General features: G+C 37.6%; 1 protein-coding gene across 2 annotated transcripts; it reads right to left on the bottom strand.

The window, feature by feature from the left end:
- Positions 1 to 13,295: 13,295 nt before the first annotated feature.
- On the bottom strand, positions 13,296 to 16,665 carry LOC134843814 (universal stress protein MT2085-like). 2 transcript variants are annotated; one of them, XM_063860101.1, is made up of 4 exons: positions 16,195 to 16,665; positions 15,122 to 15,142; positions 13,987 to 14,178; positions 13,296 to 13,556 (listed from the first exon to the last, which is right to left on the bottom strand). In XM_063860101.1, exons 1-4 carry the CDS (start codon positions 16,351 to 16,353, stop codon positions 13,395 to 13,397), a joined length of 534 nt encoding a protein of 177 aa, XP_063716171.1. In that variant the 5' UTR covers positions 16,354 to 16,665; the 3' UTR covers positions 13,296 to 13,394. The 2 variants fall into 2 exon arrangements, with proteins under 2 accessions (XP_063716171.1, XP_063716172.1); XM_063860102.1 differs by lacking the exon at positions 15,122 to 15,142 and having other exon boundaries at positions 16,195 to 16,627.
- Positions 16,666 to 27,537: the final 10,872 nt, after the last annotated feature.

The following is a 27,537-nucleotide window of genomic DNA, read 5'->3' as shown; positions in this document are numbered from 1 at the left end:
AACAACCGAATTACAATCAAGGGAAAGTACTTGAAAAAAGCAGCGGGAAATTGCTATTGGCAATTTCCAGATATAAATCAAACGCGAGTAGAGCTGTCCTATCCTGAAATAGGAACAAAACGATTATAAAAGAGGGGCATATTTATTCGAGGTGGACCAGAGTGAACCTCCGGTGGAAAGGTGGACAACCGAAGTGTCCCAATGGTCCAAACCATAACTTTAATTCTCGAGTCAAAACTCATTTCCTTTGTTGGAATTTTTTAATAGCAAACTTCTCAAGTTATTACATTTATGCTAGAGTCGCTAGTTAATTTAGTTACTCCAATTCTCGAGTGCGCTGGTATGTGAGTACCCAATTTAGTTTTTTTGAGTGTGTTTTATAATTGTTATGTTGAGATAAGGAGAGTTATAGGTTGATCCATCTGAAGTGGATCAAAGTTCCACTGTCTAATAAAAAATAACCATACGGACTGTTCCGACCCTGTTTTTAACGGCAATCGCGTATTTTAGGTATTTTGAGACCTAAGTATGGGGACGTTTTTATTTTCTAGAGTGGGGGGGGGGGGGGTATTTTGTTAGTGGCCTTTAAGCTGTAATGAGGGTTTTAGTCTCATGTCGCAAGTGAACCGAATTGGCTCCGACCGTTCGAAATAGAAAAACACAAGAGATAGTGTCCCTGACTCTTGAGCCAACGGTTATAGGGCCTATTTTTCTTTAGTCTCATATGTGACTTATGTAGGCGACTGTTACAAACAAGGCAGAGTTCGAAACCCCGAAAAGGGAAAAACACTGTTGAAACCAGCTCCGAGTTTTTGACCTCGAAAAAATGTATCATCACAGAACAGCTCCAATGGGACCGGAGAGGACAGATTTAGCGATAACAAATGTGGAGGCTCCCGTAGGGACAAGGTTGCCCTCCATGTACCAGGAAAGATCGGTTTCGAACCTCTCCGCAAGGTCACTAGATACCACCATAAATGCCTCGATATCTGAACCGCTAAACAAGTCACAGAAGTCTTCTTCACAAAGTTTTCAAAGTGCACCAAAATCGGTGACAAATTATGAAACATTCTAAAAAACACCAAAACAGTACAAGCATGATTCGGTCTGCTGTCTCGACGCCTGGATAGAAGAGGGTAAGCTTCCTTATAAAGACGAAAGTATATCAAAGAAGCTAAAAAAGCAGTACATTGACGAGCAACCTCGATGGCACGGCCATGAACTGTGTAACGGCAAAGAGAGCGATCAAACGTGAGATCACTTGGAATATCTTTTAAATCGCGATGACTCGTTCTGATTCTGGAGTTCAAGGGCGAGGCCGAGTGAAGAAAGAAAGAGATCTCACAAGAGACTTTCACGCCAAAGAAGGCCAAAACGATACCTGACGATGCAATTGCCTCGGTTCTCAATGTGGACTTCAATTGGACTATGTTCTACCACCGAGAACTGCACTACAATAAATAGAGCATGAGCTAGCTACGAAAGATGTCGAGCAATGGGTGAATTTGGAGTTGTAAAACACGGGACTGCGCGAACGACTAGATATCACAGAAAATACTATGAAAGCTGAAAAAAAAGGACGCATCTAAGAGCAGTGGCCTGAAGTTGACCATGGTATCTAAGAGAACGTTCGGAAAAACCGTAGATGTAAGCAGGATAAAGTAGGTGATTGGAATTGCAGGACATCAACTAGTGAAGAATCTGAGTGAGCCCTCCGACATTACCGTGGTTCACTGGACATGTACGCAGATTACTTTCGTGAAAAAAATCCAAACCTGGATTTTAGAGCAATAGGAGCATTGCTCGCGACAGGAAGCACAGGTCTGATGAAGGTTTACGGAGACTATATGGAGGTCCATGGCTCCAACTCAATCTTGATGATTGTAGATAGCAAAAAAATTGATATAAAAACCTTTCTTACAAGCGTGAGTTACCAAGTTGGGCGACTCTATAATAGCCAGCAAGAGCTAGAAAATAGGCGCAATGGAAATAACGACACATTTGATCAGGATTTTGTCCATATCGACTTCGAAGACAATTGGGCAGCGCACACTTTCAATGTTTGTTGGACACTGGCCTGGTAGTCAGTGTCATGCCTAGAAGCACTTGGACAGACATGGGCTTCGACAGATTGGATATGGTGTCCACCAACATTCGATTAATTGCAGAAACCTTTTTTCGTTTTTCGTTTTTACGTTTTTCGTCGTAGAAACAGACGACGGGTTGTCCAGCGCTCAAACTTCCCCGAGAGGCCAACAGAGACAAATTTTGCGGAAAAATATCTACTAAGTATGAAATTTCGGATAAGAAATTTCGGATGAAGAAGCAGATAGAAAATGGAGCAACAGAGAAAAAGGACCTGATAGAAGTTACTTATAGATCTAAAAGCAAATTAAGGTAAAAAAGATAGATTTGTTATACTTGAATAAGGACGTAGTTGTAGCATACAAACTGCCGGAGGATGAAAAAGACCTCGTGAATTGTAACTCGACAGTCATTCCTCATTTATATCAGACCGAGCTGCTGGTTGGCTCTCAAAACCAAATGGAAGTTCAAGGTAATGAGAGAGTTTACACCAGAACACATAAACAAATAGATTGGCCTGGACTCAGTAAAGCCTGCAAAAAACGGGTATCGACTTGTCCGTCGCTTCAACAGGCTATCCAAAGAAGCTGAGATTTCCTCTGTAGTCCTTAGAGTCATCCGGTTTCAAGGAAGTAGTGCAAACTGATCATCAGAAGATCTGTATGACGGCAGCAGGCTGCAACCAGATGATGGTGATTATTAAAAACTGCAACAAATCCCCTGCATAACGGCATCGGTGGAGGAAACACGCGACCATGTGATAGGTTTTGGATCTCCAGCCATGATTTTCCGATCACATTCCAGTCAGACAATGGCAAAGAGTTTCTTGGGAAACTCGCAAAACAGCTAATGAAGAGGTCGCAATTGGTACAGAATCACTCGGAAACCATCATCACCAAATGGCCTGGTTGTAAGGCAAAATTGAAACTTAAATTCAATGCTCTGAGATTCTAATGCTCACGATACATGGATGAATGGGGTGAACACTTACCGCAAATGATGAGTGCATAAATTAGCACGGAATATTCCAGAACGGAGATAAGCCCTCACATGATGCTGACCGTTTTTGAGTAAGCAATTTTACAGAACTTTTTTTCATCCAGAGTATGAAGGAAAAAGGACTACTTCTCGAGACTATGTTCGGCATGTCAAAAAAAAAACTGAATGACCATGCAGAGGAAATACGCAGCAGGCACAAATGAGTCAGAAGCAAAGATTCGACGAAAGTACATCTGATACAAAAGCATACTCGGCGAAAAACAATGTCTGGGTCTTCCAGAAAGTGATTCCGACGAAACGAGCAAAAAATTGTCAAAGAAATGATGTGGTTCATTCAAAATCGCAGAAGTAAGCTAAGCTGGTTTTTTATTATACTGGACATCAAGCTTTTGGATTGCTCCAATTGAGGTAAATTTTTTCTTAAAGACTACGTTTTAATCATAATTTACAAAACCTCAAACTGCTGTAAAGTAAAATGTTTTTTAAATACCTCATACTGCAGTTTTTTGATTTAAACAATTCAAAGCGTTAATTTTAATAAGAGAATATGTTTTAAACTAAACCCTCTCATTTAAATTCTCGTTTGTTTCTCGGCAGACCCGGTGACTGTTAAACATACCTAGAAATTAAATTGGTTTATTTGTTTTTTATATATTTTTATCTATATATTTGTGTTTTTTCTCTTATACTGTTTTCTAGAATTTTTTTTGCGTTGATGGGGTTGTGCACTGTCGTTCTAAGTTTTTTGGTGGATCGCTTACATTAAAAAGTAAAATGGTTAGAGAAAATTTGTCTGAGGAAGAGTATAGGATACCGAAATTTACCGTAGTTAACGGAATTAAGGACGAGGTGTGGACAATCCTCTGTGGGCAATACCTGTGAAATTGAGTCTAGTAAACCACCAAGGGAAGAAAGCGTTGACTTTTCCCGACCCAATTGAGAAAGGAGAAGATACGCAGATCCAAGCGCAACAGGAAATCATCTAAGGCTCAGATAATGAAGCAGCAAAAAACAAGCAAGAAATGGCGGCCTCGGAACTTTCGTAAGGCAAAAACTGAGAATGTTTACTATCTGTAATCTCATCAAATTCAGAAACCAACAGCGATGCGCGTAAAAGAGAACAATTCTCTCTGAATTAACAAAGTAAGAATGCAACAGTCAGAGTGAAGAAGATCCTAACACGAAACCAAAAAAAACTTCAAAGCTAGACTTGAAGAGCGTCTGGCGAAGGGGAACCAATCCCACGAGCTAGACTCAGTTAGAATGATCACCATCTCCGGAGAAGTCCGTTGATAAGGATAGCAAGACAGAGCATCCACCTCACCAATGAAAGCAATGTCGGTTGGGACTCGAATGGAAGCGTCCTCAATTTTCAGGTTATGTCAATTGGAGCGCTTAAAAATGGTGAAGCATCAAGCATTAGGCTACAGGCGCCCATGATGTCGACCAAGCTAGGTTAGAGGCCAATGGTGAGCTCGGAGAAGAGATGAGTACTATGTCTGGAGACGGGATGGCAGGACTAGATGATTTGTGACAAGGAATTGCAGGAAAAGTTGACAGAGTAGATAAGGAGGCGCAGATCTTTCATTTAAGGCAGAGCGAAAAGTTTTTGAGATTGCGATGGGAAAAGAGGTAGCCCAACACTGGTGATAATGCGGGCAAACTAGGCCGCGGTCGAAAACCCAAACGTACGGAAGCCAAGTTTGGGCCCTCGAGGAGGATATCAACGCAGAGCAGCTCCAATGGGTTCGAATGGGCTCCAATGGGCCCTGAATACAGATCCAGCGAGAACACATGTGGTTAATCTCTCAAGCTCAAGGTCAGCCTCCATGTCCGACAAAAGATCTGTACCAGGCTCTCCTTAAGGCCACATGATTCCACAATGCATGCCTCAATATTTGAGCCGCTAAACAAGTAGCAGGAAACCTTCATCACAAATCTTTCAAAGTCCACATAAGGAAGTGACAAGTTATGAAAACCTTTAAAAAACAAAACAAAACAAAGAGGATTCGGATGGCTGCAACAACTCCTGGATAGATGTTATTAAGCTCCATTATGAAGTCGAATGTATATCAAAGAAGGAAGAATGCAGCATATTGATGCCTCGAAGGGTACGGCACTGAATTCTGTACTCGCAAAAAAAAACGAACGGACGTGGCAGCGCACGGAATATCTTTAAAAACTCGATGAATCGTTTTGGTTCCGGAGTGGGAGGACACCAGGCTTTGTTGAACTTCGAGAACCCGCGCCAACGAGGCGTTGAGTCTTCATAAATGTTTCTGAACGACCTCGAACTGCAGTTAAGGATTAGTAACCCTGATCAAAAAACTTTTCAGAAAAGAATCTAGCCATAGCTTCAAAATTTCTGGACAGAATGAAGATCGATGAGTTGAAAACTATTCTCGTCACTCATTTCACTTTTTGAGCGGACTGTGTATCCACCGCCAGATGACTTGAGTACAAAGTTGTGAGAATACCTGCTAACCAAACCGGGAGCTGAAAAACCTCAGAGCAGAGTTATGGCAATTTTAGTTGTATGAAAACCGGTAAAGATTTCGGATGGTGCAAACCACGTGATGACATGAACAAGGAGAGATGATGCGTAAACTGCGGCTTACTAGACTATCACGTGTCAGTCAGCACCATAAACAAACAGAGAATGAAAATCATTGACTATTACCTTGATGACGTGGAAGCAATCAATGAATATTAATAGGGCTACCTCAAAGAACTGATTCTGAAGTTCAGCCCGATTCTCGATGTGGCACCATTGACCGTCGTTCAATTGGACTATGGTTTACCAGCGAGAAATGCACTAAAGAAAATACAACAAGAGCTAGCTACGAAAGATGTCGAAATTTAGCTGAAGTTGGAATTGGAAAACACGCGACTGCACGAACGACTAGATGTCACAAAAAATACTATGGAAGCTGAGAAAAAGGACGCGCCTAAGAGCAGTGGCCTGAAACTGACTGTATATCTAAGAGAACGTTGGGAATGACTGTAGATGGAGGCAGGATAGCGTTGATGATAGGAGTTGTAGGACATCAAGTAGTGAAGGTTCTGAGTGAACCATCCGATATTTCCGTGGTTCACTGGACATCTATGCAGGTTAATTGTGTAAAAAAGATACAAACCTGGATTTTTTGCGCAATAGGAGCGTTGCTCGCGTCAGGAAGCACAGGTCTGATGAAAGCTGACAGACACTATATGGAGGTCCATGGCTGCTACCCAATCTTGATGTTTGTAGATAGCATAAACATTGATATTAAAACCTTTCTTACAAGCGTAAAATATCAGATTGCACGATTCTATAATAGCCAGCAAGAGCTCAAAGTTAGGCGCTTTGGACAAAACGACAGGCTTGATCAGGTTGCTGTCCATATCGACTTTGAAGCCGATTTGATGGGGCACAGGTTAAACGTAAAGGGGAACAGCTTTCGATCAAAAGACTACTGTACACCGCTTCGGTAGTCAGTTTCATACCTAGAAGCACTTGGACAGATATGGGCATCGAAAGATCGGATATGGTCCCGACCAACATTCGATTAATTGCAGCCAACCCAGTGACTATCTATTGTGACTGGAAGAACACTGATCATCTCCTTGCAGTTTGGGGGACTACACGTATGGATGAGCTTCCTGGTAGCCGAGAATCTTTTCAAAACAGACAAATTCTTGCTACGACGCGACTTCGTCTGCATCATCGTCGTGACCATTGATTTGAACAACGGCATGATCAGAATAATTGACCCAGAAAGAAAGTATGGGAAAAATCAGTTAAAACATCTTGATAAACAAGGCCGATTTTCCGATAGTTTTAGATCGCAAGGATAAGTTGAAACCGTATCAAGCCGTCACCATAACGTTTTTAGAAAGAAGGTTATTCAATCACATCAAGCGGAATTTGTGTGAGTGTGTTGTTAAAAACCCAGGTTACGAAGATCGTGATAAAATTTCTACAAAGCTTGATAATGCATTGACGCTGAACACCGAGAATCAAAGTGTGCAAAACTTGAAGAAGTTTTTGTTGACTGAATGTCCATTTCATGCTAAAAACGAGTGTGATATGAAGCCAAACAATGATACAAAATCTTTAGGAAAATATTTTTGTTAAAATCAGATTCAGACGACAGGTTTTTTAAATGCTCAAACTTCCCCGAGAGGCCAACTGAGACAGAATTAGCAACAAACAAGAAGGTTTTGCCTGAAAAAGATCATCTAAGACACTCCTTTCGGATATAAAAAAAAATATAGAAAAAAGAGCACCAGACAAAGGGACCTGTAGAATCTAGTTATAAGATATAAAAGCAAATTAGGGTATCTTCATATAAGGATATCTTATAATTAATCATCAGAAGATCTGTATGACGGCAACAGGCTGCAATCAGATGATAGTGATTATTAAAAACTTCAACAATTACCCTGCATAACGGCAACGGTGGAGGAATTACGTGACCATCTGATAAGTTCTGGATCTGCAGCCGTGATTGTCCAATCACATTCAAGTCAGACATTGGCAAAGCATTCGTTGGGAAACTCACAAAGGATACAATGAAGAGGTCGCAAGTGGTTCAGAACCACTCGAAAACCATCAGTCCAAAACAAATGGCCTGGTTGTAAGGCAAAATAGAAACTAAACTCCACGCTCTGAGATTCTATTGCTCACGATACAAGGATGAACATGAAAAATACTTAATTCAGGTGAAGGGTGCATAACTTGGCACGGAATATTCCAGTCCGGAGATTAGCCCTCATCTGATTCTGAAGGTTTTTGAGTAAGCTTTTTCATTTATTTTTATAATCCAGAGTGTGAAGGAAAAAAACTACTCCTCGAGGCTATGTCTGGCATGTCAAAAAACAACAAAAAACTAAAAAAAAACCTATGCAGAGGAGACACACAGCAGACAAAAATGAGGCAGAAACGAAGTTTTGACAAAAGTACAGCCGAAGTAAAAAGATATTCCGCGGAACACTATGTCTGGGTCTTCCAGGAAGTGGTTCTAACGAAACGAGCCAAGAAGCTGCTAAAAAATTGGTGTGATCCATTCCAAACCACCGACGTACACCAAGCTGGCCTCTTCTATCGGTTGATCGTGCTGCTCATTATGAAACTTGATAGTGAATCCAGCTTGTGAAGTGAATGGAAAAGGAACACGCGACAAGAACGATGGAAATAAACTGATGAATAATTTTTAACTGCTTTTTGGACCTGGAAATGAGTGAACGAATAGAAATCGACGAGGATTCTAATTTGAGTGTACAAAGAAAACTAGACGAGTTATTTAAGCTGTGTTTTTTTGAATGTGTGGTTACCTTGAGCTACTTAGTAGAAGAGCTCAAGCAATCGCAGGACAAACGAAAGAAGAACTCGGTTAGCGAGATAACAACCAGTTATTTAAGAAATTCCCAGCGGTAATTTTATTTTGATACGAGAAATTGTTTTCAGCTAAACAGTGAATGGTAAACAGACCGGTGACTGTTAAACAGACCTAGAAAAAAATTGATGTATTTGTTATATACAAGTTGGAAAAAATTAAATCAACAATTATTTTTTCAAAATGTAAAAAAAAAATTGATTGCTTTCGCTTCCATGGCTTTCCTCTTAATTTACGTTGGGTCACTTCAAATTTTATCAATAGATTTTTTTAATTTCAGGAAATGTTTCGTAAAATTGAAATTTCTGTGAATTGTATTTTTTTGTTTGATTTTGAACTTGTTTTTTCTTTTGCTGTTTTTCCAAACAAAGGGTTGCGATATATTTTATTTCAGCTCAGTCAAAATTTTTTGTGTAGTGTTGATGAAAAGTGTTTTTATGCTCACAAGTGTTTCAATACAATTGTATGGTAAAGGTTTTTTAAAGTTTTGAAATCAAAGTTTTTTAAGACAACAATTTTGTTTTCAGCTCAACAGGGGACAAACTAAGTTTTGTTAGCTTGGTTGCATATGAGTATATCATCCAAAACCTGAGAAAGTATAAAATTGTTGTTGTCATAGTTTTCTCGACTTTTTCAAGTGACTCTTTAAGCAATTTTCGTAAATTAATTTTTCGGTTTTTTCTAGTCACTGTCTTGTAATAAAAGTTGATTTTTTTTGAAAAAATTTTCGTGTCCTTCGCTTTTCTTTTTTTTGCTAGGTGGAAATGCTTTTCTTGTGTTTCTTGTAGCAGTTATTGCAAAGCTTCGATTTCTTGATATGTTATGAAAAATTTCAGAGCTCTCATCATGAAAAATTGTTTCTACAATTTAATTTGAATAGAGATGTGATGACAAAAATTTGTTAACAGAAGCAAAAAGTAGAATATATTTCACTGTACCTCGAATATACTTTCAGTAGTTTTGGTCGATTGAAGATGTACAAGAAAAGAAAATGAACAAATATTTCTTAAATTTCCATCGTTTTCTTAAACTTCCATCGTCTTCTTTAAAGTCCTACGAAACTGAGAGAAAGTCCTGCACACTGAGCTTTGATTTCAATCAAAACTTAACTCATTTGAAATACAATTTATGTTTCATTTTCAATTTTTTTTTTGAAATCATTAGTTTCTGTTTTGTCGGAATCGAAGATAAAGTTAAAAAGAGCCATAAATTTGTCTTGTGCAAAATGTTGTGAGACAGTTTTGGTATATTAAATTTGAAAAATTAGTATATATAACGAATTTGTGAAAAAAAGCGGCGGACACAGGATACATTTGTTTGAGCCACGAAGACTTACGTTTTTTACCGTTGAATTTTCTCTCTTTATTTCTGTATTAAAATATGTATTGGGCCTTCAGAGTTCTTTTTAAAGTGAAACACGCAAAAACTCCGCAAGTTAAAAATTATTACTGATTTGAGTTTTCTACATATCCTTTGATTGCAGACGTCGCTTTGTCTGATTGCATTTTTTTATCGTATGATTTGACTAAGATAGGTGCAAGCAATGATGTATCTCGTCGCATATTGTCCTTGCTATACTTAAAGCCACAGAGAGTTACATCTTAGTTTTAATTAAAAAGGGCTGGAGGGAAGCTGTGCACGTGCTGCATTATCTTCCGACCACAACTTTTCAAGTACGGAGTTTCAAAAAACATTTAATCTAATTTTTGCTATATGTTTATTTAAATATTGCAGCTCAACTCAAATAAAACTCAGTTTTTAGACGTCAATATTAAAGGAACCAGAGAGTAATTCAACAAAGCTAATTGTTCAGTCTTTCGTAACGAAAGTAACGGAATACTTGCGCTCGGGGTGGGTTTTTTCTTCTTTTGACTTTTTAACAAGCCATTTTCGACGTATAATTGTACTGAGCCTTACTTTGAAAATTTGGGGGTTTAAAGATTGCCATTTTGGCCAATTTTGGCCAATTAATATCATTTTTTGCCGATCGAAATAACAGTTGTCAGCAAAAAAATTATAATCCATCGACTTACTGAGTTCAAGTTTAAAAAGATATTTTACCTCCAATTATTTTTTGTAAAGTTCTGTGAGTTTGAGAATTGCCAAATTGGCCAAATTCTGGACTAGATTATGAGCAATTTGATGAGATTTTTCATAATGTTGAGAGCGTAACGCGAATTATTTATGCGTGGCGAATTATCCCACTCAATGAAATCGTTCCAAATTGAACTCAGGTTAGCTAAATGGTCGTATTAATATCGTACGACTCAAACTATTTGATATGAAATTAAGCGACAGCGGAACATTCAGGGCTTTGCACGAAAGTAACGGAATATTTGTGCTCGGGGTGAATTACGAGGCCAAACTGTGCACTGGATAGGAGCACAATTTTGTGTCCGTATGTTCCTGGATTCCAGAGACAAGTATTAAAATCTGTTCCAAAATGTAAGTGGATTCCTCATACATATATATGTAACGTAAATTTTAACGGCATATTTGTTTTGTTGCGGATTCCGCAACAAGCAAATATACCTAGTCGTTCTGGATTCCGCAGCTCTAATTGGATTCCGCAAAATGTAAGCGGAATCCGCAAACGTAAGTGGATTCAGCAAACTGTAAGTGGATTCCGAATTTTGTTCAATACTGAACTTGCATATGAACAATTAAAAGCTGAGCTGGAGTTCTTATCTCTAGCAATGCGGATTTTAAAAGCAAAGGCTTAACCATTGTCAGCGGAATCCACGAACAAGTCTAAAAACATTGGTTACCTAAATCGGTGGATGTCATCTTTTAGTATTTTGGGAACACAACACCGAGCAATTTCAATATTTGGAGTCATTGAGTTGAGAGTGTATGGAAGACACAGTATATCGACAAATAAGGTCAGTATTTGGGATTGCGTCAATCCCAAATACTGATTTTGGAAGCATTACGCCGAATAAATGCAGTAATTGTAGTCATTGGGTTGAGAGTGTATGGAAACACAACAAACAGCATATCGCCAAATTAGGTCAGTATTTGGGATTCCAACGATCCCAATTACTGGTCAGTATTTGGGATTGATGAAATCCCAAAAACTGGAATAATGTGGAATAAATATGGGATATATCTACTATTTGGAGTCGCTAGGTTGGGAGTGATTAGAAACCCTATGCATAGCAAATCGTCGATTAGTTCAGTATTTGGGATTCCATCGATCGCAAATACTGGTCAGTATTTGGGATTGATGAAATCCCAAAAACTGGAATAATGTGGAATAAATATGGTATATATCTACTATTTGGAGTCGCTAGGTTGGGAGTGATTAGAAACCCTATGCATAGCAAATCGTCGATTAGTTCAGTATTTGGGATTCCATCGATCGCAAATACTGGTCAGTATTTGGGATTGATGAAATCCCAAAAACTGGAATAATGTGGAATAAATATGGTATATATCTACTATTTGGAGTCGCTAGGTTGAGAGTAATTAGAAACCAACGCATAGCAAATCGTCGAATTAGTTCAACATTTGGGATTTCATCGATCCCAAATATTGGTCAGTAATTGGGGTTTCATTAATCCCAAACACTGATCTATTCCAGAGTATTTCTCTTCTAATAAATTTCTATTCTAGTGAAATAAAATCCTGCATTTAAAAGATATAATTTTCAAGGCTACTACACATATAAATATATGTATAGGGAATCCGCAAACAAAGTTCGGATTCCACTTACAATTTGCGGTTTCCACTTAGAATTTGCGGATTCCACTTACATTTGCGGATTCCGCAACAGCTCAATTTAACGATGCAAATATTTTATCATTTGTTCGTGGATTCCACAAACTGTTCTGGATTCCTCAAATACAGTTGCGGATTCCGCAAATTCGCCTACTTTTCGAGCGATTTTGAGCGGTACAATGATTTAGGTATTTGTTTGTGGAATCCGAAACAGCATAGAAGATCAAAGAAAAGTAACAGTGTTGCGGATTCCGCGACAAATCTGATTTTGGCCTGTTGCGGATTCCGCTTACAATGCAGAGAATGCACAGTTTGGCCTCGTAATTTGGGTTTTTTTTTCAGACAAATTCGACTTTTTAACGAGCCACTTTTGACGGAATCTTTTAAAAGCTATTGTTGTGTTGAGCCTAAAAGTGAAAAGATATTTCAGGCGTGATCATTTTTTGTAAAGATTGGGAGTTTAAAGATTGCCATTTTGGCCAATTTGGGACAATTAACGCGCGATATATTTCGCGCTATCAACGCGTAAGCGAGACTTAATCAGTCTTAGAAATTGTTCCAAATTGGTTGAAAGATGCTTATTTGCCATAATTGATTTCTTAACAAGGAGCGAAATCTATTCTTTTGTACTCTATATGGCGTGTGGGGGGAAGATTTTCAACGAAAGTTTCAGAAACAAAAAGTTTTTCATTTCATTTTATTACATTTTTTTAAAATGTTATTACTGCTCCATAAACTTCAAAAGGCAGTCGGAACATTCAGGGGTTCACCCTGATACAAGCAGTCTTGCTCTATTTCAATGCTGATTTTTGCTGTCAGTAAAACCGTTTTGGTAACTCCCAAATCCACATTTTTTGAAAAATGGTTGCAGGTTAATTAACTTTTGACATTTAAGCCTATGGAATTGGTATTTTCTGTATGTCCTCATTAAAATACGAACTTCTATCGACAATACCCAGAACTATTGATTTATCATCATCTGTTTTTTCTTGTTTGGGGATATGCCAAATTTAACAGCCAAACACAACCAGAAGTTTGCAAAAAGATCAGTTAATACGGTCGTTAGATATATGCTACGTAATGAGTTGGTGGCTTCGAATATGACTTTGAAAATTTAATGATAACTGTTCTTCTTTTTAAATTATTAATCATTGACAAATACATATACAAGAGCTCCTGCTGTTAAGTCAACTCCTTTTTAAGGAATATTTTTTATTCCGAAATCGAGGTCCTAGACAAGTGTTGTTCGGGAGGCACGACTAGCACTGGCAAGTGAGCGTGGTGCAGGATGTAGTCGGACACTGAGCCGAGGATCGTTCGTCTCACTTTGCCCATGCCTCGTGAGCCGATCACAATCAAGTCTGCGTTCTTATCCTAAAAATAAGCCTATAACTTTCTAAAATGAGTTCTTTTTTCGATTATTTATGTCGCTTCTTGTACGTAACTTATGGAGGAACATAAGCTCTGAGTGAAATGCTAAATGAGCTTCGTTTGAATCAATTCAACTAATCAACAATTTTTTAAACATCAAGCCGTGGTTTGAGAAATAATTTGCGAAGCGGTGGTGAACATGCTAAGCTGCCTCTCTATTGAAAGGTTGTTATTACGAGGCCCATCATGAGCCGTGCTCGTTGCTTAGGGGTGATGAAACATTGCCCAGATGATAAAAATTACAAAAAAATCGCGTGTTTTTTAATATGGGTACGACAGCTTGAAAGAATCGAAGAGCTTGTGTTTCAGTCCTTTTCCTTCGTGAAATATTCAGCCTAAACTTTTTATTCATCCAATTAAAAGCGCAATATACCTTGGCTGCCTTGCAAGCGTTCTCTCCTATCCCACTGGTCTGGTCTGATGCATGGAACTCCACAGTTACCTGTTGATTTTGAACTAGTCTCTCGTACTTGGACTTGAGACTCTCCACGATTTTGATCTCGTCCTTGATCATGGCCTTCCACTCGTCGACCTTGAATGCCCCTGGAGCACCCATCGCCATCACCTGAAACAGTACAACAAACAGCTACGCATGTCGAGATAGCTGTTTGCCATCCAGACTTTCTTCAATACTGAATTTTGGGTTGTTGTCGACCGAAAACGAAAAATGTTACCAGTGCTAGTGAAAAACTTTTATATGTCTGTAAACTTGAAGTTGTTAAAAAAAATTGGAACGAAAATTGAGTTGTTCTATTTGACTTGAAATAAACTTCGAAACGAGATGTTAAATGCACTAAGAATTGACCTAAGAATTCAATTCCCAGGATATGTTTCCATGATTTCTACGTTTCATATTTCATTAGGCCATTCACTCGAACTTTAATACAAATTTTTCCATACCCCGCCAAATGACAAATAAATTATAGACAACAGCAGAACTTATTCGCATTCAAATACAGTCCTTCACATAGTCGAATAGAGTCGAACCATTCGCTCATTTAATAATCTTTTGAATGTAATCCGCGCAAATACCTATTTTTGGTCAAACATTTTCATTAGGTCTCACAAATAGCCATTTCGACCTGTTTTTGTCAAAATATAGGTCCAAAATTTTGTGGCTAAACAGAATCATTTTGATTCTTCGGGAGATTTGGAAAATTGATTAGGACAACCTGAAAAAAGATTGACAGAAAACTACCCCCATCACGTGAAAAATCTTGATGTCCTTCTGTCCCAGGCAGGAGATTATCCAAACTATCCATGAAATAATACTATCTTTTCGAAGATTCCTGTAACACTTTTTTCAAGACAACCTTGCCATTTTTTGGTACAATTTCATTACTTTTTACATGACAAATATGAAGACATAGCTAGCGACGTTTTTTAGTATGTTGCCAAATAACTCGCAATTACTTGCCAAAAACTCCATTGAGATTTCGATCGCATTAATCTGTATCAATTCAGCAACATTTACTATGATTGCGACCAATTGAGATCGTGCATAGTACCTGAAAGTCCCGAAATTCTTGCTAAAATAGGTAAGTAATTGGTTAAAATGAGGCAATATAAAAACAGGTACAGCTGTTACTGTGCAAGTAAGACAGAATTATTTCACCATTATCATAAAAAAATTCAAAAAAAGTGTTCACTTCCTTTTAGTGTCGTCCATGTGAGAACTACACAAACGCGTAAAAATTTAGCCAATTAGGCATATACAAATAAACAACAGTTGGCTGGTACCTGATTTTGGTAGGAAAAAAAAACAAAACACAAAGGAATGCAAAGTCCCCCCCCCCCCCTCATTTGCAATGGTCGGGAAAAAAATCATATTCAAGTAGAGAAACATGCCGATGGTAGAAAAGTAAATGTTCGAACCAGCGTGGCATTCAAACCAAAAGTTTTTTATTAGAAGTAAGAATTTTTTGCCGAAAATTTCTCAAATGAGACATTCACAAATTTTATAAAAAAACTTCCAAGTTTACAAACTTGATTCAAGAAAAACTTCTCTTCACAAAAAATTTAGCAAAATACTGCTTGTTTGTTTCTCAAAAACTACGCATAATAACCAAAAGTTTAGTAGTATTATCCAGGGGCGGATCTAGGATTTTCTCGAGGGGGGGCGGATTTTCAAAAAAAATTCGAAAATTTTGACCTTTTTTTTTTTTTTTAGGTCGACCAAATTGAATTTTCGAGCTTTCCCATAGCACTGTTTTGCCCCTATTTTGGCCAAATTTTTGCGCCGCAGGCAAATTTTTGAAAAAACAGGTCAAAAAAGGCGTTTTTAGGCACTTTTTGAAAAATTTTGTCGAAAAAAATCGCGTTTTTTTGGCGCGCGTTCCCCCTCAAAGCTAGTATATATTGGCGCCAAAGGCGCCTTTAGAAAAAATTTAGGGTCGGTCGGCAAAAAATTGATTTCTTAAAAAGTACCAAAGGGGGGACCCTTTGGGTCGGCAGGGGGTCGAATCCCTGAGGGGGGGGGGCGTCCGCCCCCCCCCGCCCCCCCCCCCCCTAAATCCGCCCCTGGTATTATCAATGTTTCAATTTTTTAAAGTTTTGTTCACTTTTTGAAGTGACAACTTACAGGCATCGTTGGCATTTCAACTGAGTGAAAAAGGATCACGTGATCATTTGGTTTTTTCACGTTGTTGAAGTACCACTTGAGAGCTCGTTCTGAATTCGCCGACCTGTCAATTGGAATGAGAACCCTTCTTGTATCGCTAGAGCTAGAATTTCCACTCATTTCAGTATATCCGAAACAAAAAAGAAAACAGATAATTTTATTCGGGCAAAAACGAGCGAGCTCAAAACTACCTTGGTAATGGTTATATGAGCTATCAGAACTGGCTTTATTTTATTCAAGGCGTATTCTGAAACTTCATGCAGAAAATCGACTAATAATCTTCTTATGCGTCACTCTAATCTACTAATTAGACATTGACTATGAGTTAGATATAATTTTCTTGGTAAGAAGTTTTATGTGTCAGCTCTGATAAAATACCGCAAGACAATTAATTCTCCAATTCTTCTAACGAATTCAGTACCTTTATATGTGCAAAATAGATAGCAGATGGTCCAATTTAGAATATAGATTCTCTTTTACTTTTGTGAGCATTCTGTGTTTGCCTGAAGGTTCTGCGGCTTTCTCTTGATCAAATAAGATAATAGAATTCCTGACCACCAAATGAACTTGCCTTCTAAGTCATAAAATCATTCTTAATATTTTTCCATTTTCAAAATGCTCCGCAAGGATTCAGTTTGACGCTATGATGTCAGACTTTCCAATCATTGAGAATATTAATTCACAAGCAATACTGACTTTCGTTTTTGGAGTAAATCAAAATGAAGGATGGGATCAAATTGACAACAAACAACCCCCCCCCCCCCCACCCTCAGATAGATCAAGTTAAGATCTTCAATCCCAGCATTTAATTCAGATTGAATATTCGTTGGTAAGCGCCGCTGCATGTAAAATGCTCGATTCTGATTGGCTGAAAATTGTAAACTTAGAACCAAAGATAACATCCTGAGCCTACGGCTTGGGGGAAGGGGGTGGGAGAGATTTTATCTGGGTCCGAAGTATGGACCACAAAGGTTTGCATGCACGTTGAATAGCCCAAAACGGATCAACTATTTAAAGTTTTTCAGTTGAAACAACTCATATGGATTCGGTACCAATCAAAAGAAGTTTAATTTAGTCTCAAAGGAAGCACTTAATGAAGGACAGCCCCCTATAATATCAAAATCAATTTTAAGGTTTTTTTGCCAAGAAGATGGTGGCTAAAATGAAAAAGACACATTCATTCCCTCCGACCAACACCAAATGTTCAATCATTGATCAGAATTAGTGCTGAAATTCAATATGACAAGTGAAACCTACCGAAGTTTTCAGTGTTCCAAAAATATCAGTTCGAATTACGGGCTCATCTCACGTTCGTCGGATTGCGGGCAGTAAAACGATAAAATGTTGGTTTTCTAAACAGAAAAGTTTCTTCAAACTTTTTCCAAAATACTTATTTCGGTTCCCCAGTGATAAAATGTTTCTTTGTTACGGATAATTCTACTTAGTTATAAATAAGATATGTTTAAAAGTGAATTAATCTCTAATTTAAACATTAAAAAGTGAGCGGTCATTCTCTCCGTCAGAGAGAATGAAAATAACAAGGTCATATCTAAATTAACCAGATAAGAAACTTTAAAACTAATTAAATGAAATAAGACGAATAGTAAGATTCGCAACATTCCCCTTAGTGGGAAAAAAAATTAAAGTACTAAGCGCCATGATACATAACATGTTGTCTAACCCTTTTTCTCCCTCTCGAGAAGTCCAACAAGGATTGAAAATTAAAATACTGCGTAACATCACAAATGAAATTTTAGTGCTCCGAAGGAATGACTGGATTAGAAAGAATGATATAATTTCTAATTCCGGCGGATTATAATCCCTAGTTATAAGAAGGTAAACTCTAACTGCGTTGAAACGAAATACTAGTACGATATAATGACTAAATGCGAGTTTTCAAGTTTTTGATTTAGTTTAGCTGTCCCCTTCCATGAATTGTTTTTAGCTCGGCGTTAAAAGTTTCACTGTCTAAGTCGATGTAGTTGTCGAAACTATTCACCGCATCTCTCAGGGATTCGTCAGTAGAGGCGATGGAGAATTGGTCGGGAGATGAAGGGTGCGCTGGGCCCGGTGCACGGTCCTCCGGTAGAGTGTCGCAAATGTGGGTCTGGTTCTCCGAGGGATTCTCTCTGAAGGTTAGTGTGGGGGAGCCCGAGCTGTCGCCCTCGTCCAGAGATATAGGGTTATTCGCGGAGCCTGGTTGGTTTTCGAACTCGTCTATAATATCTATGTAATATCGCTTACCATAGAATTGTGGGGGACCAACATTTCGACTTGAACGTCTTAATTTAAATTCGTTACCGGTGATAGTGATTTCCTTAGGATGTCTTTCCTCAATAGTTGCACTTTCGTTGGAGGAGTCCTCTATCTCAAAGACTGGAAATTCCACCGGATTTTCTCCTTCCAATGCTTTTGTTGAATCCGAAGGAGTGTTTGGGCCCTCTGTTGTCGTAGCGGTAGAAGATTCGCCAGGTGGGTGTGAGGTAGTTTGAGGTGCTGGCTTTATACTAATTGGGAATTCCGCTGTATCTGTAGATTGAAGTTGTTCGTCTAAAATCTCAGATTTTATATTAGTTTGATATGTTTGAGGAGCTAATGATGGGGACGGTTTTTCGTTAAAAATGAGGTTATCTGAAATCAAGCGTTTTCGTATCATTTCTCTGCATGGAAAACCTCCCGCAATCCATTCCCAATCACTAATGTCCGACGTATCCGACGGAATGAACATGGATTCGTCACCTGCTAAGTATCCTGTGTTCGAAGTCGAGGCTTTATTTTGGTTTCGCTTCGGTTTGTTGAATTTAGTAGGCTGTCTCGTTCCTCTAGATCTGGTGGTGACCGGGGTGAAAGACTCTGTGTGTCGTCCTGTCTTAGTGTCTGGTTTCCGCGTCTGTTGTGTCTTCGCTTTGTTTGTCTTTCTTGGACCTACTTGTAAATCACTGTTAGAAAAAGAGTGAAATGAGATATTTCCTTTGAATGAACGAATTGTAGAGGATTTAGACTTTGGGATGGCGATGTCCGATTTTCTAATGATTTTTCCGTCGGATAGTTCAACCGTGGATTTTGTTGAGTTTATTATTTTCTGACCTAGTTGTTTATAGAAGGGATTTCCGTTTATACTTCCGTTGGTTTTTCGTAGTAAATTACCTTTAAACGGACTGTTTAAGGCCACTCGGGAAGATGAAGGTTTTGAGGTTGTAGGAAGGTCTGAGTCGTAGCCTTTCTCCAATGGTGACTGGTTCTTTTTCGGTACAAGAAAGTCTTTGTATCCGTCCTCTATCCGATCGTCAGCATTCCAGTCAAGGGCCCTTTCTCTGCTTAAGATCGACTTCCCTTTGTCTAAAAATCCACCGGAAAATTTATTAGATGCCAATTGCTTCCAGATCGTGTTCGGTTTTCTATTAAAGTGTATTTCGAACGGTGAGCATTTTATTTTTGATTGAAAGGAAGATCGTAAATTCCAAATGATTTTCGAAATGGCAGTTTGTAATGTAGGTTTTTGTTGTTCTAAAGACATTGCTAATAATTTGATTTTTACAGTATGAACAAATTTTTCTACAAGACCGCTAGAACGATGGTCCCCAACTGTACAAAATATTAATTTGATATTAAGAGAATTGCAACTAATTTAAAATCCTGACTAGTAAAACAGGATGCGTGGTCAACACGAATGGAGTTAGGAATCCCATGGAGATAAAAATAATCTTGAAGGAATTCGATTACCGTGTTTGATGACGTTGAAGAAGTAATTTTTGCTGATGGGAATTGTGAAAAACGATCTATACATAATAAGATGTATTTATTGTTTCCCCAGTTGTTATCTAATGGACCGGCAAAATCAAGGTTTAATTCCTCATTAGATTCAAATAAAGTGAGAAGTTCGCTAATTTGTGTAGTTGGTATGATGCTTTTTATATTCTTACCGGTTTGGGTGCATTGTGTGCAATTAATCCCGTGGAAGTAAATTTGCCGGTTTATATGTGGCCACCAAATATATTGTGCCAGGTATTTCATACCGAATTGGCCAGGGTGCGATTCATGTAAAGTTTTTAAAACGGCGTTTCTAAGTGTAAACGGAATAACCAATTTTCCATCCATATATAATAGTCCGTCGGATTCATGAAGGTCTTTCGAAAATTGGTGTAAGTAACGGGAATTTGCGTTGATGTTTTCTACTTTTTTCTGTAAAGCCTTCACAATTGGGTTTAACATCTCATCATCTTCCGTTAATAAAGCAACCAACTTTGCATTGAATAAAGTATTTAAATCCAAAGGTCTTTCAGGTAACTTGAGGTTTTCTCGAAATTTAGTTACTAACTTTTTGTGTTCTGAGGAAATTTCGAAATCAATAGAGACCTGTATCCCGGAAGTTGAAGGATTTACTACAATTTGGTTATTTGACAAATTTACACTATTTATAAGTTTGAAATCCGAAGGATTACTAATTAAGCTACTGTTAATAATTAAAAAATAAATAAAGGCTGAATTTGATAGAAGGATTTCAGTAGAATCTGTGTTTGAGAAATCCGAGGGAATACATTTAGAGTTACAAAATTCTGTTCTATAATGTTTTTGATTGCAGAATGAGATGGAAGAATTGACGAAATTCAATGCTGTAATTATTACGTGATCTCGTAATTTCGTGTACTGGGAATTTTCCGAAATTGAATTAATTGAATTACGTAATGGATTTTCATTATCCAAAGGATTGAGTGCATTATATATTTTTTTGGTAGTTGCAATTACGAATTCTTCGTCGTAATGTGATGGGGGAATTGCTTTACCCGAAGGAGTTCTTGAAATTAGATAGGTAAAACCCATATCTTTTCCCGCTAAATGCTTGATAGTAAAATTGAATGGTAGAAGACGATCTACCCATCTTGTCAATCGGCTATGGTACGTTTTGTTTCCGTGATTAGGTGACAAAGCGGAAAGGAGAGCTTTGTGGTCGGTAATAATTTCGAATTTGGAGCCGTAGAGATAATTTTTGTAATGTTCCACCGCCCATACAACTCCTAATAACTCTAATTCGTTTGTTGAATATTTGGATTCATGAGGATTTAGAAATCTTGAAGCAAATGACACTGTTTTCCAAACGTTTTCATGGAGTTGTTCAAGGGATGCACCTAACCCATTATGTGAAGCATCGGTTTTTACTCTCGTGGGCTTTTTTACGTCGAAGTGTGTGTTTTCAGTAAGATTTACTATTTCTGATTTAATCTTATCGAATGCTTTTGAGTGACCTTCATTCCAAAGGAAAATTGACTTCTTGTTTAGAAGAGGTCTAAGCGGGCTTCCGAGGGATGCTAAATTTCGTACAAATTTAATGTACTGATTAGTTGACCCGAAGAATGATCTTATTTCTTTTAGATTCTTTGGAATTGGAATATCTTTGATTGCCTTGGTTTTATCGAATAGTGGGGCGATTCCGGTTTTCGATATTTTAAAGCCGAGCCATTCGATTTCTTTTTGGAAGAATTTGCATTTCGACCATTTAACTGCGAAATTGTAGCTATCTAGCGTTGATAAAATTTTATAAACAATTTTCTTGTGATCGTTAAAACTTCCTTTGGAAGCGACTAATATGTCGTCAAGGTAACAATTCGTAAAAGGAATATTTCCCAGAGTTGAGTCCATGACTCTTTGAAACTCGTTTGGCATATCGCCGAGTCCGTAAAAACCGGTTAAAAATTGATAAGTGCCTGTTATATCTCCGCCAACTAGGCTAAAATTGCATTGGCTGCTAGTAAAATTGTCTAGCGAGAGTTGACTATATGCGTTCTTTAAGTCTAGATTTGTAAACCATACTTCTCCGGCGGAATTGTTTGAAATTTGAGCCGCTATGTTATCCACTAATTCGTGTATATTGGGCATCTGATATTTGTTCTTGTAAATTTGTTTGTTGATAAATTTTGAATCTAGAGCTAGCTTTATCGATTTGTCTTTTTTACAAGTGATAACTATCGGACTAATAAATCTGTCCTTGTCACAGTTTTCTAATTTTTTGATGTGTCCTTCGGATTTAAGTCTGTATAATTCTGATTTTACTGAATCCAGTAAGTGTAAAGGGACCCTCCTGCCTTTTAGTTGAATTGGCTTTAGTGGTTCGTGAAAATGTGTTATTTTTGTTTGATTTTTTATCTTTCCAATCCGAAGGAATAATTGTTTGAAGGTTTTAGAAATCATTTCTATTTCATTATCTCTGTCAAGTGAGGTAACTGAATTGATAGACTTACAAGTTCTCTTGTTGGTGAGTGTTGTGGATTTTTTTTGTGAAACTTCGATTCCGACTTTTGGTAAATTGTTGTTTCCCAAGATGTTTCTTTCATGACCTTGAGTTAAGAAGAAGTGGCATTCCTTGTGAGACCATCCATTTGAGAAAATTGGGACGATTACCTCTCCAGTGATATTTATTGCATTGTTCGTAAATCCGCAATAGAGTTCTTTAGTCGCTTTATCCACTGGATAAATTTTCACATAAGGGTCTAGTAACTTCAACTCGTGTAACACATTCTGCTTAAGGAAGCTTACAGGGCTTGCTGAATCCACCTGTATATTGAGAATTACTTGGTTTTCATTTCCTAAGCCGATGTTTAGGAATTTCTTCAGTTCCTTTCCTTGATCGTCGTAGATAGTTGTTACGTTTAATACAGAGTAATCATCGTTATCGCTCTGTCCGGACTCCGACCATGCGTTGATTACTCCACAGCATTCTCTATTGGCGTGGTCGATATGTACATCCGGTTGTTCCGAAGGATAATTCTGGTCTGTATTATTTACAATTTGACTATCCACAATATTTACATTTTTACGGCGTGATTTACAGAGTCTAGTAAAATGTCCTCGATATTTACAAGTCGTACAAGTCATATCTTTAGCGGGGCAAACCGCTAGATGTCCTTTTGTAAAATTTCCGCCGCATTTCATACATGTGTTGGTTCTTTCGATGTTTAGGGTGGGTTCTCTTTTTACATTAAAATGATTAAAAGATTTGTTGGAAGAATATCCGTTGGATTTAAAAGTACTCGTCATTTTGATGTGGTTTGTTATTCCTTTTTCGTCAATCAGGGCTACATTTAAGGCTTCTAGTGGAGGTAAGGTTTCCGTGAGAAGTTTCCGTTGGATGTCCGAGTTCTTCATGTTATTGATAAAAATATCTCCAATCCATTCATCTTCTCCTGTGGGAATGTTACATCTTTTTGCTATTTCTGCAAGTGCCCCCCAGAATTGTTCTAATGATTCTCTGTCCCTCTGTTTTCTGTTTAATAGCTTGTGTCTTTCGCAGGTTATGTTTGTCTTTCTCACAAAAGCTACGGACAAATTTTCCCAAAATTCTTTGAAAGAAATTTGAAGAACTTTAACTCTCGTGAACTTTTGGCCGAATATTTTCTTTCCTTCGTTTCCGAGGGCTAGATAGAGTATGGATCTGAGTTTTTTTTCCGCCTCTTCAACTCTCATGCCGTTGAATTTCTTGGTTTCTGACTTTATTGAGGCCATTTCTTCATCATCGAATCTCTTTTGTTCTCGAATATTCCTCTCGATGCGGGATGTTTTTTGAGCGTCGGATTCATTTTCCGGCGGATTTTCCAATGTTGGGGGAAGTGGATGATATCGTTCCGATGGATTCAAGAGATTTTCGATATCGATATTCTCCTTTGCGATTATTGCTAGCTGGAATAGATCACTCCACTCTTCCCAAGGGATTGGTGGGTCCACTGTGTGGTTTTGCCAAAATGAAGGTATACCTCTCACGTTTGATTCGTTGCTGTTTGACTGCGCCATGATAAAATGTTTCTTTGTTACGGATAATTCTACTTAGTTATAAATAAGATGTGTTTAAAAAGTGAATTAATCTCTAATTTAAACATTAAAAAGTGAGCGGTCATTCTCTCCGTCGGAGAGAATGAAGATAACAAGGTCATATCTAAATTAAACAGTTAAGAAACTTTAAAACTAATTAAATGAAATAAGACGAATAGTAAGATTCGCAACACCCAGTGATTTAGAATTCGAATCTAGTGATTCCACGACGTCTTGTTTCTTCATGAAAAGCCTTTACCATAGTGGTTGTCATAAACGGCCGCTTAATTCGAACTAATTTTCCGAGAACGTCCCGATCGATGCATAACATGCCACCAGGATGGGTTATTTTGTTATCCAGGAGTTTCCAGGGTCCATTAAAAGGCTCAAAAATGACAAAAAAAGAGAAAAGATTGATACTCCTCAAGCTAAGGAATGCCAGTCTTACAAGTTCTCTGATAACGCAGGTTTTTTGTAGATTGAAATAAAGGCTCAAACTTTATTTCAATTCAAATGGTATCAACAACTGGTTTCCGGAGCTATGAAACGGAAATTAAAACGGTGGAAGTTAACCAAAATAGTTGACTATATGCAACTAAGCAACTGGAAAAAATCGGTTTGACTCAAATAGTTTTTTTTTGCTCAAAAGTTAATATCATTACCCATTTTTGACCCAAGTGCCAGAAGTGCCAGACCCAAATATTTGAGCTCAATGTGGTTTTTTCAACACAGTTTCAACTTATACTTGACTATATGGGTTTCATATCATAATTGACTGAAATCTTATAGCATCTGAAAAGTTTTGATTTATTTAGCACAAAAACAAAAAAAGTTTAAACCATCATTTCTTAGTAAAGTGAAGTTCGAAGTTCACGGGTTTTCTTGCAAAGTTGAGACAATTAACAGGCGATAAGATTCAAACTACTTACTAATAAGCGGCTATTTAGTCTGGCTTAGAAATTGTTCCAAGGTAAACATTGTCTCAAAGGAAAGCAATTAGTTTTATTGTTCCGACTTTCGAAGAAAAAGGATTATTTTTGCTTGATGTGGTTTATTATGGCGATTGAAATAAGAAATTAGAAAAAAAAAATTTTATCCTAATTGAAAATATCAATTCCCCAAAATCAAAATAAGAAAAACATTTTTATTTCCGATTATTCTTTGCAAAGTTTTTCAATTTAGCCAAACTCTGGACTTTTAATGCGCGCTTTGAAGATTTTATCCATAATCCTGAAAACGTAACGCGGATTTTTTATTCGTGGCGATTTATCCCGCACAGCATAATTGTTCCAAGTTGATATGAGGCTAGCTGAGAATCGGTCGTATCAATTTTGTACGATTCAAGTTATTACACTTGATTTTTGATATTGTTCATAATTTATAGTTTTTCAATATTTTCATTACGAAAAACTATTCAATATGAATACACGGGCAGTCGAAACATTCGAATATTTATCCTGATGTACCAGCGGTCTTGTTATAAAACTACTGGAAACAAATTGCATGAAATGCTTTTTTACAAAAAGCAAAAAAAATTGAATAACGGGTCAATTTTGTCAATTCCATATGCATTGAAAACTAATAGATACAATGATATCCGGTTGCTGTGCAAGTCTTTTTTTTTCAAATTGTGGACGTTATTTTCTGCGTGGTTTAAAAAAGGACATCAGCAAAAAAAATAGAGCGTTGGCACACTCGACGGTCTTAGTAAAATTAAAAATTTCAAAAACAGATTTTGTAGAAATGAAAATTTGAAAAAAAAACGCTAAAAAATCAAAAAGGCATTAAAAACTCAGAAAAAACTGAACTTAGTCGAGTAAAACTAAATTTTTACCGTTTAAAATAAGCAATTGTAAGCTTTTATTCTAGAGAATTAAACTATTGTAAACATACACACTGCACACTCACATAGGCGAAAAACAAAAGTTTCAAACTGGTTTTTCTTTTGACACAAGGAAAGTTTTTTTGAAAATTTTCTTTCGTTGTTCAAATAAGACTAAAAGGGCTTCAAAATGATAAATCACACTTCTCTCTTTGATGATTTTTGGTGGTAGCTGATTTACCTTGACAATAAAAAAAAGCTAAAACATACCCCAATACAGAGTTCCTCCTCAATTTTCAAATGGTTGTAACATAAAGGTTCTTTTGTAGTAATTAAAACGCAGTCGGCAGAAGCAGGTCTTCATTTTGATTCGAGTAGTCTTGTTTCTCGAGTTTTTGAAGAAAAGATAAAATATTTGCACTCGGTGAGGTTTTCCTTAACAATTTTAAATTTTTGACTTAGCATGCAATTTTTAATGCAGTTGCTTATACAATCTGGAAAGTATTGATGCCCTGAGCTCAAACTTCAAAAATATATTACTTTTCAAAAGTACCTTATGCAATCATCGGTTCGTAATCTCTTCCGAAAAAGTGTTAGGCATTCAGCTTTTAACTGACTTTTGCTCTGGCCTCATATGACAATTACCGTATAACTCCACCGGTAACCTGGCGTTCCAAGCAATCGTGGTCACTCGTTCTAAGACTGTGAAGCCTCTGGAAGTCATCATCACGCCTACTCGGCTGCTGAGTCCAGCTCCAGCTAAAAATCAGACCTCAAGCCCACCTCTGCTGGTGCTCCGGGTACTCTCTTTCACCATACATTTATCAATGAGCGGACAAGTCTGCCATCCTTCTCTGTTCAACGGGTTCTGTTCAACTCAATCAAAAAAAGCACTCTGAGTCTTTCCCAGGTTTGACATTTGAAAACTTGAACCGAACAAGCTATAAACTTTAACTTTAACGAAGTTACGTTGGAGTTAAACATTGAAACAGTAAATGCTTCGATGTCCATAAAGCTTCAAAGCGATGCATTTTTGAAACGTCCTTAATTCTTGAGAGGGTTTTGCGGCGCGCGTGAGTCTCAGCATTTGCGACTTCTCCATCTGGGACACCAGCACACTCACCGGTGAAGAAACCGATTGCCAAGAGTTTCCTGCTGCGGACCATAGCAAAATTTCACTAATAGGTTGATCGATGGGTAAAAACAAACGTAAATCAAGGAGATCACAACTATCCTATATCGTCGAAAGTGCCTGAGCATCCTCTATAATTATCGTTGAAAACGTACAAAAAACACTAAGGAAATCTGAAAAAAGTATCATCCATTTTAACAAGCTTGATAGCCTTTCAAAAAAACCCACAAGAGTTCATTATTGTTTCGTGTCAATAGAAAGTTCTTTAAAACGTATACTCACAACCCGAAGTAAAAAAAGGGGTATTTCCCTTCACATCATGATAGAAGTGCTGACTTCTATCCAACGAAACGGTCTTGTTTTCTCAGAAACTCCGGAGAAAACAATATCTTTCACAGAAACGCGCGGGATTTTACAAGAAGACCACAACTTCAGACTAAAATGTTGGAGAAGTTACTGGAACCAGTTCAAAACAAGAGTCATATATACTTTCATAATTATCACTGTAAAATTTTTATAACTAATCAATCATGATCCATTAATGAAAACT

This window comes from Symsagittifera roscoffensis, chromosome 4 (genome assembly GCF_963678635.1).
Source record: "Symsagittifera roscoffensis chromosome 4, txSymRosc1.1, whole genome shotgun sequence".
Taxonomy (NCBI): Eukaryota; Metazoa; Xenacoelomorpha; order Acoela; family Convolutidae; genus Symsagittifera; species Symsagittifera roscoffensis.
This window is presented reverse-complemented; position numbering and strand designations above follow the sequence as displayed.

Bases quoted from the DNA above. Each gene is read 5' to 3' on its own strand.
- LOC134843814 (XM_063860101.1), bottom strand. From the start codon at position 16,353: ATGAGTGGAAATTCTAGCTCTAGCGATACAAGAAGGGTTCTCATTCCA. The intron at 14,179-15,121 runs GTACTATGCACG...GTACTGTTTCAG, and splicing joins AAGAATTTCGGGACTTTCAG to GTGATGGCGATGGGTGCTCC. The intron at 13,557-13,986 runs GTATATTGCGCT...GCTTATTTTTAG, and splicing joins ACGCTTGCAAGGCAGCCAAG to GATAAGAACGCAGACTTGAT.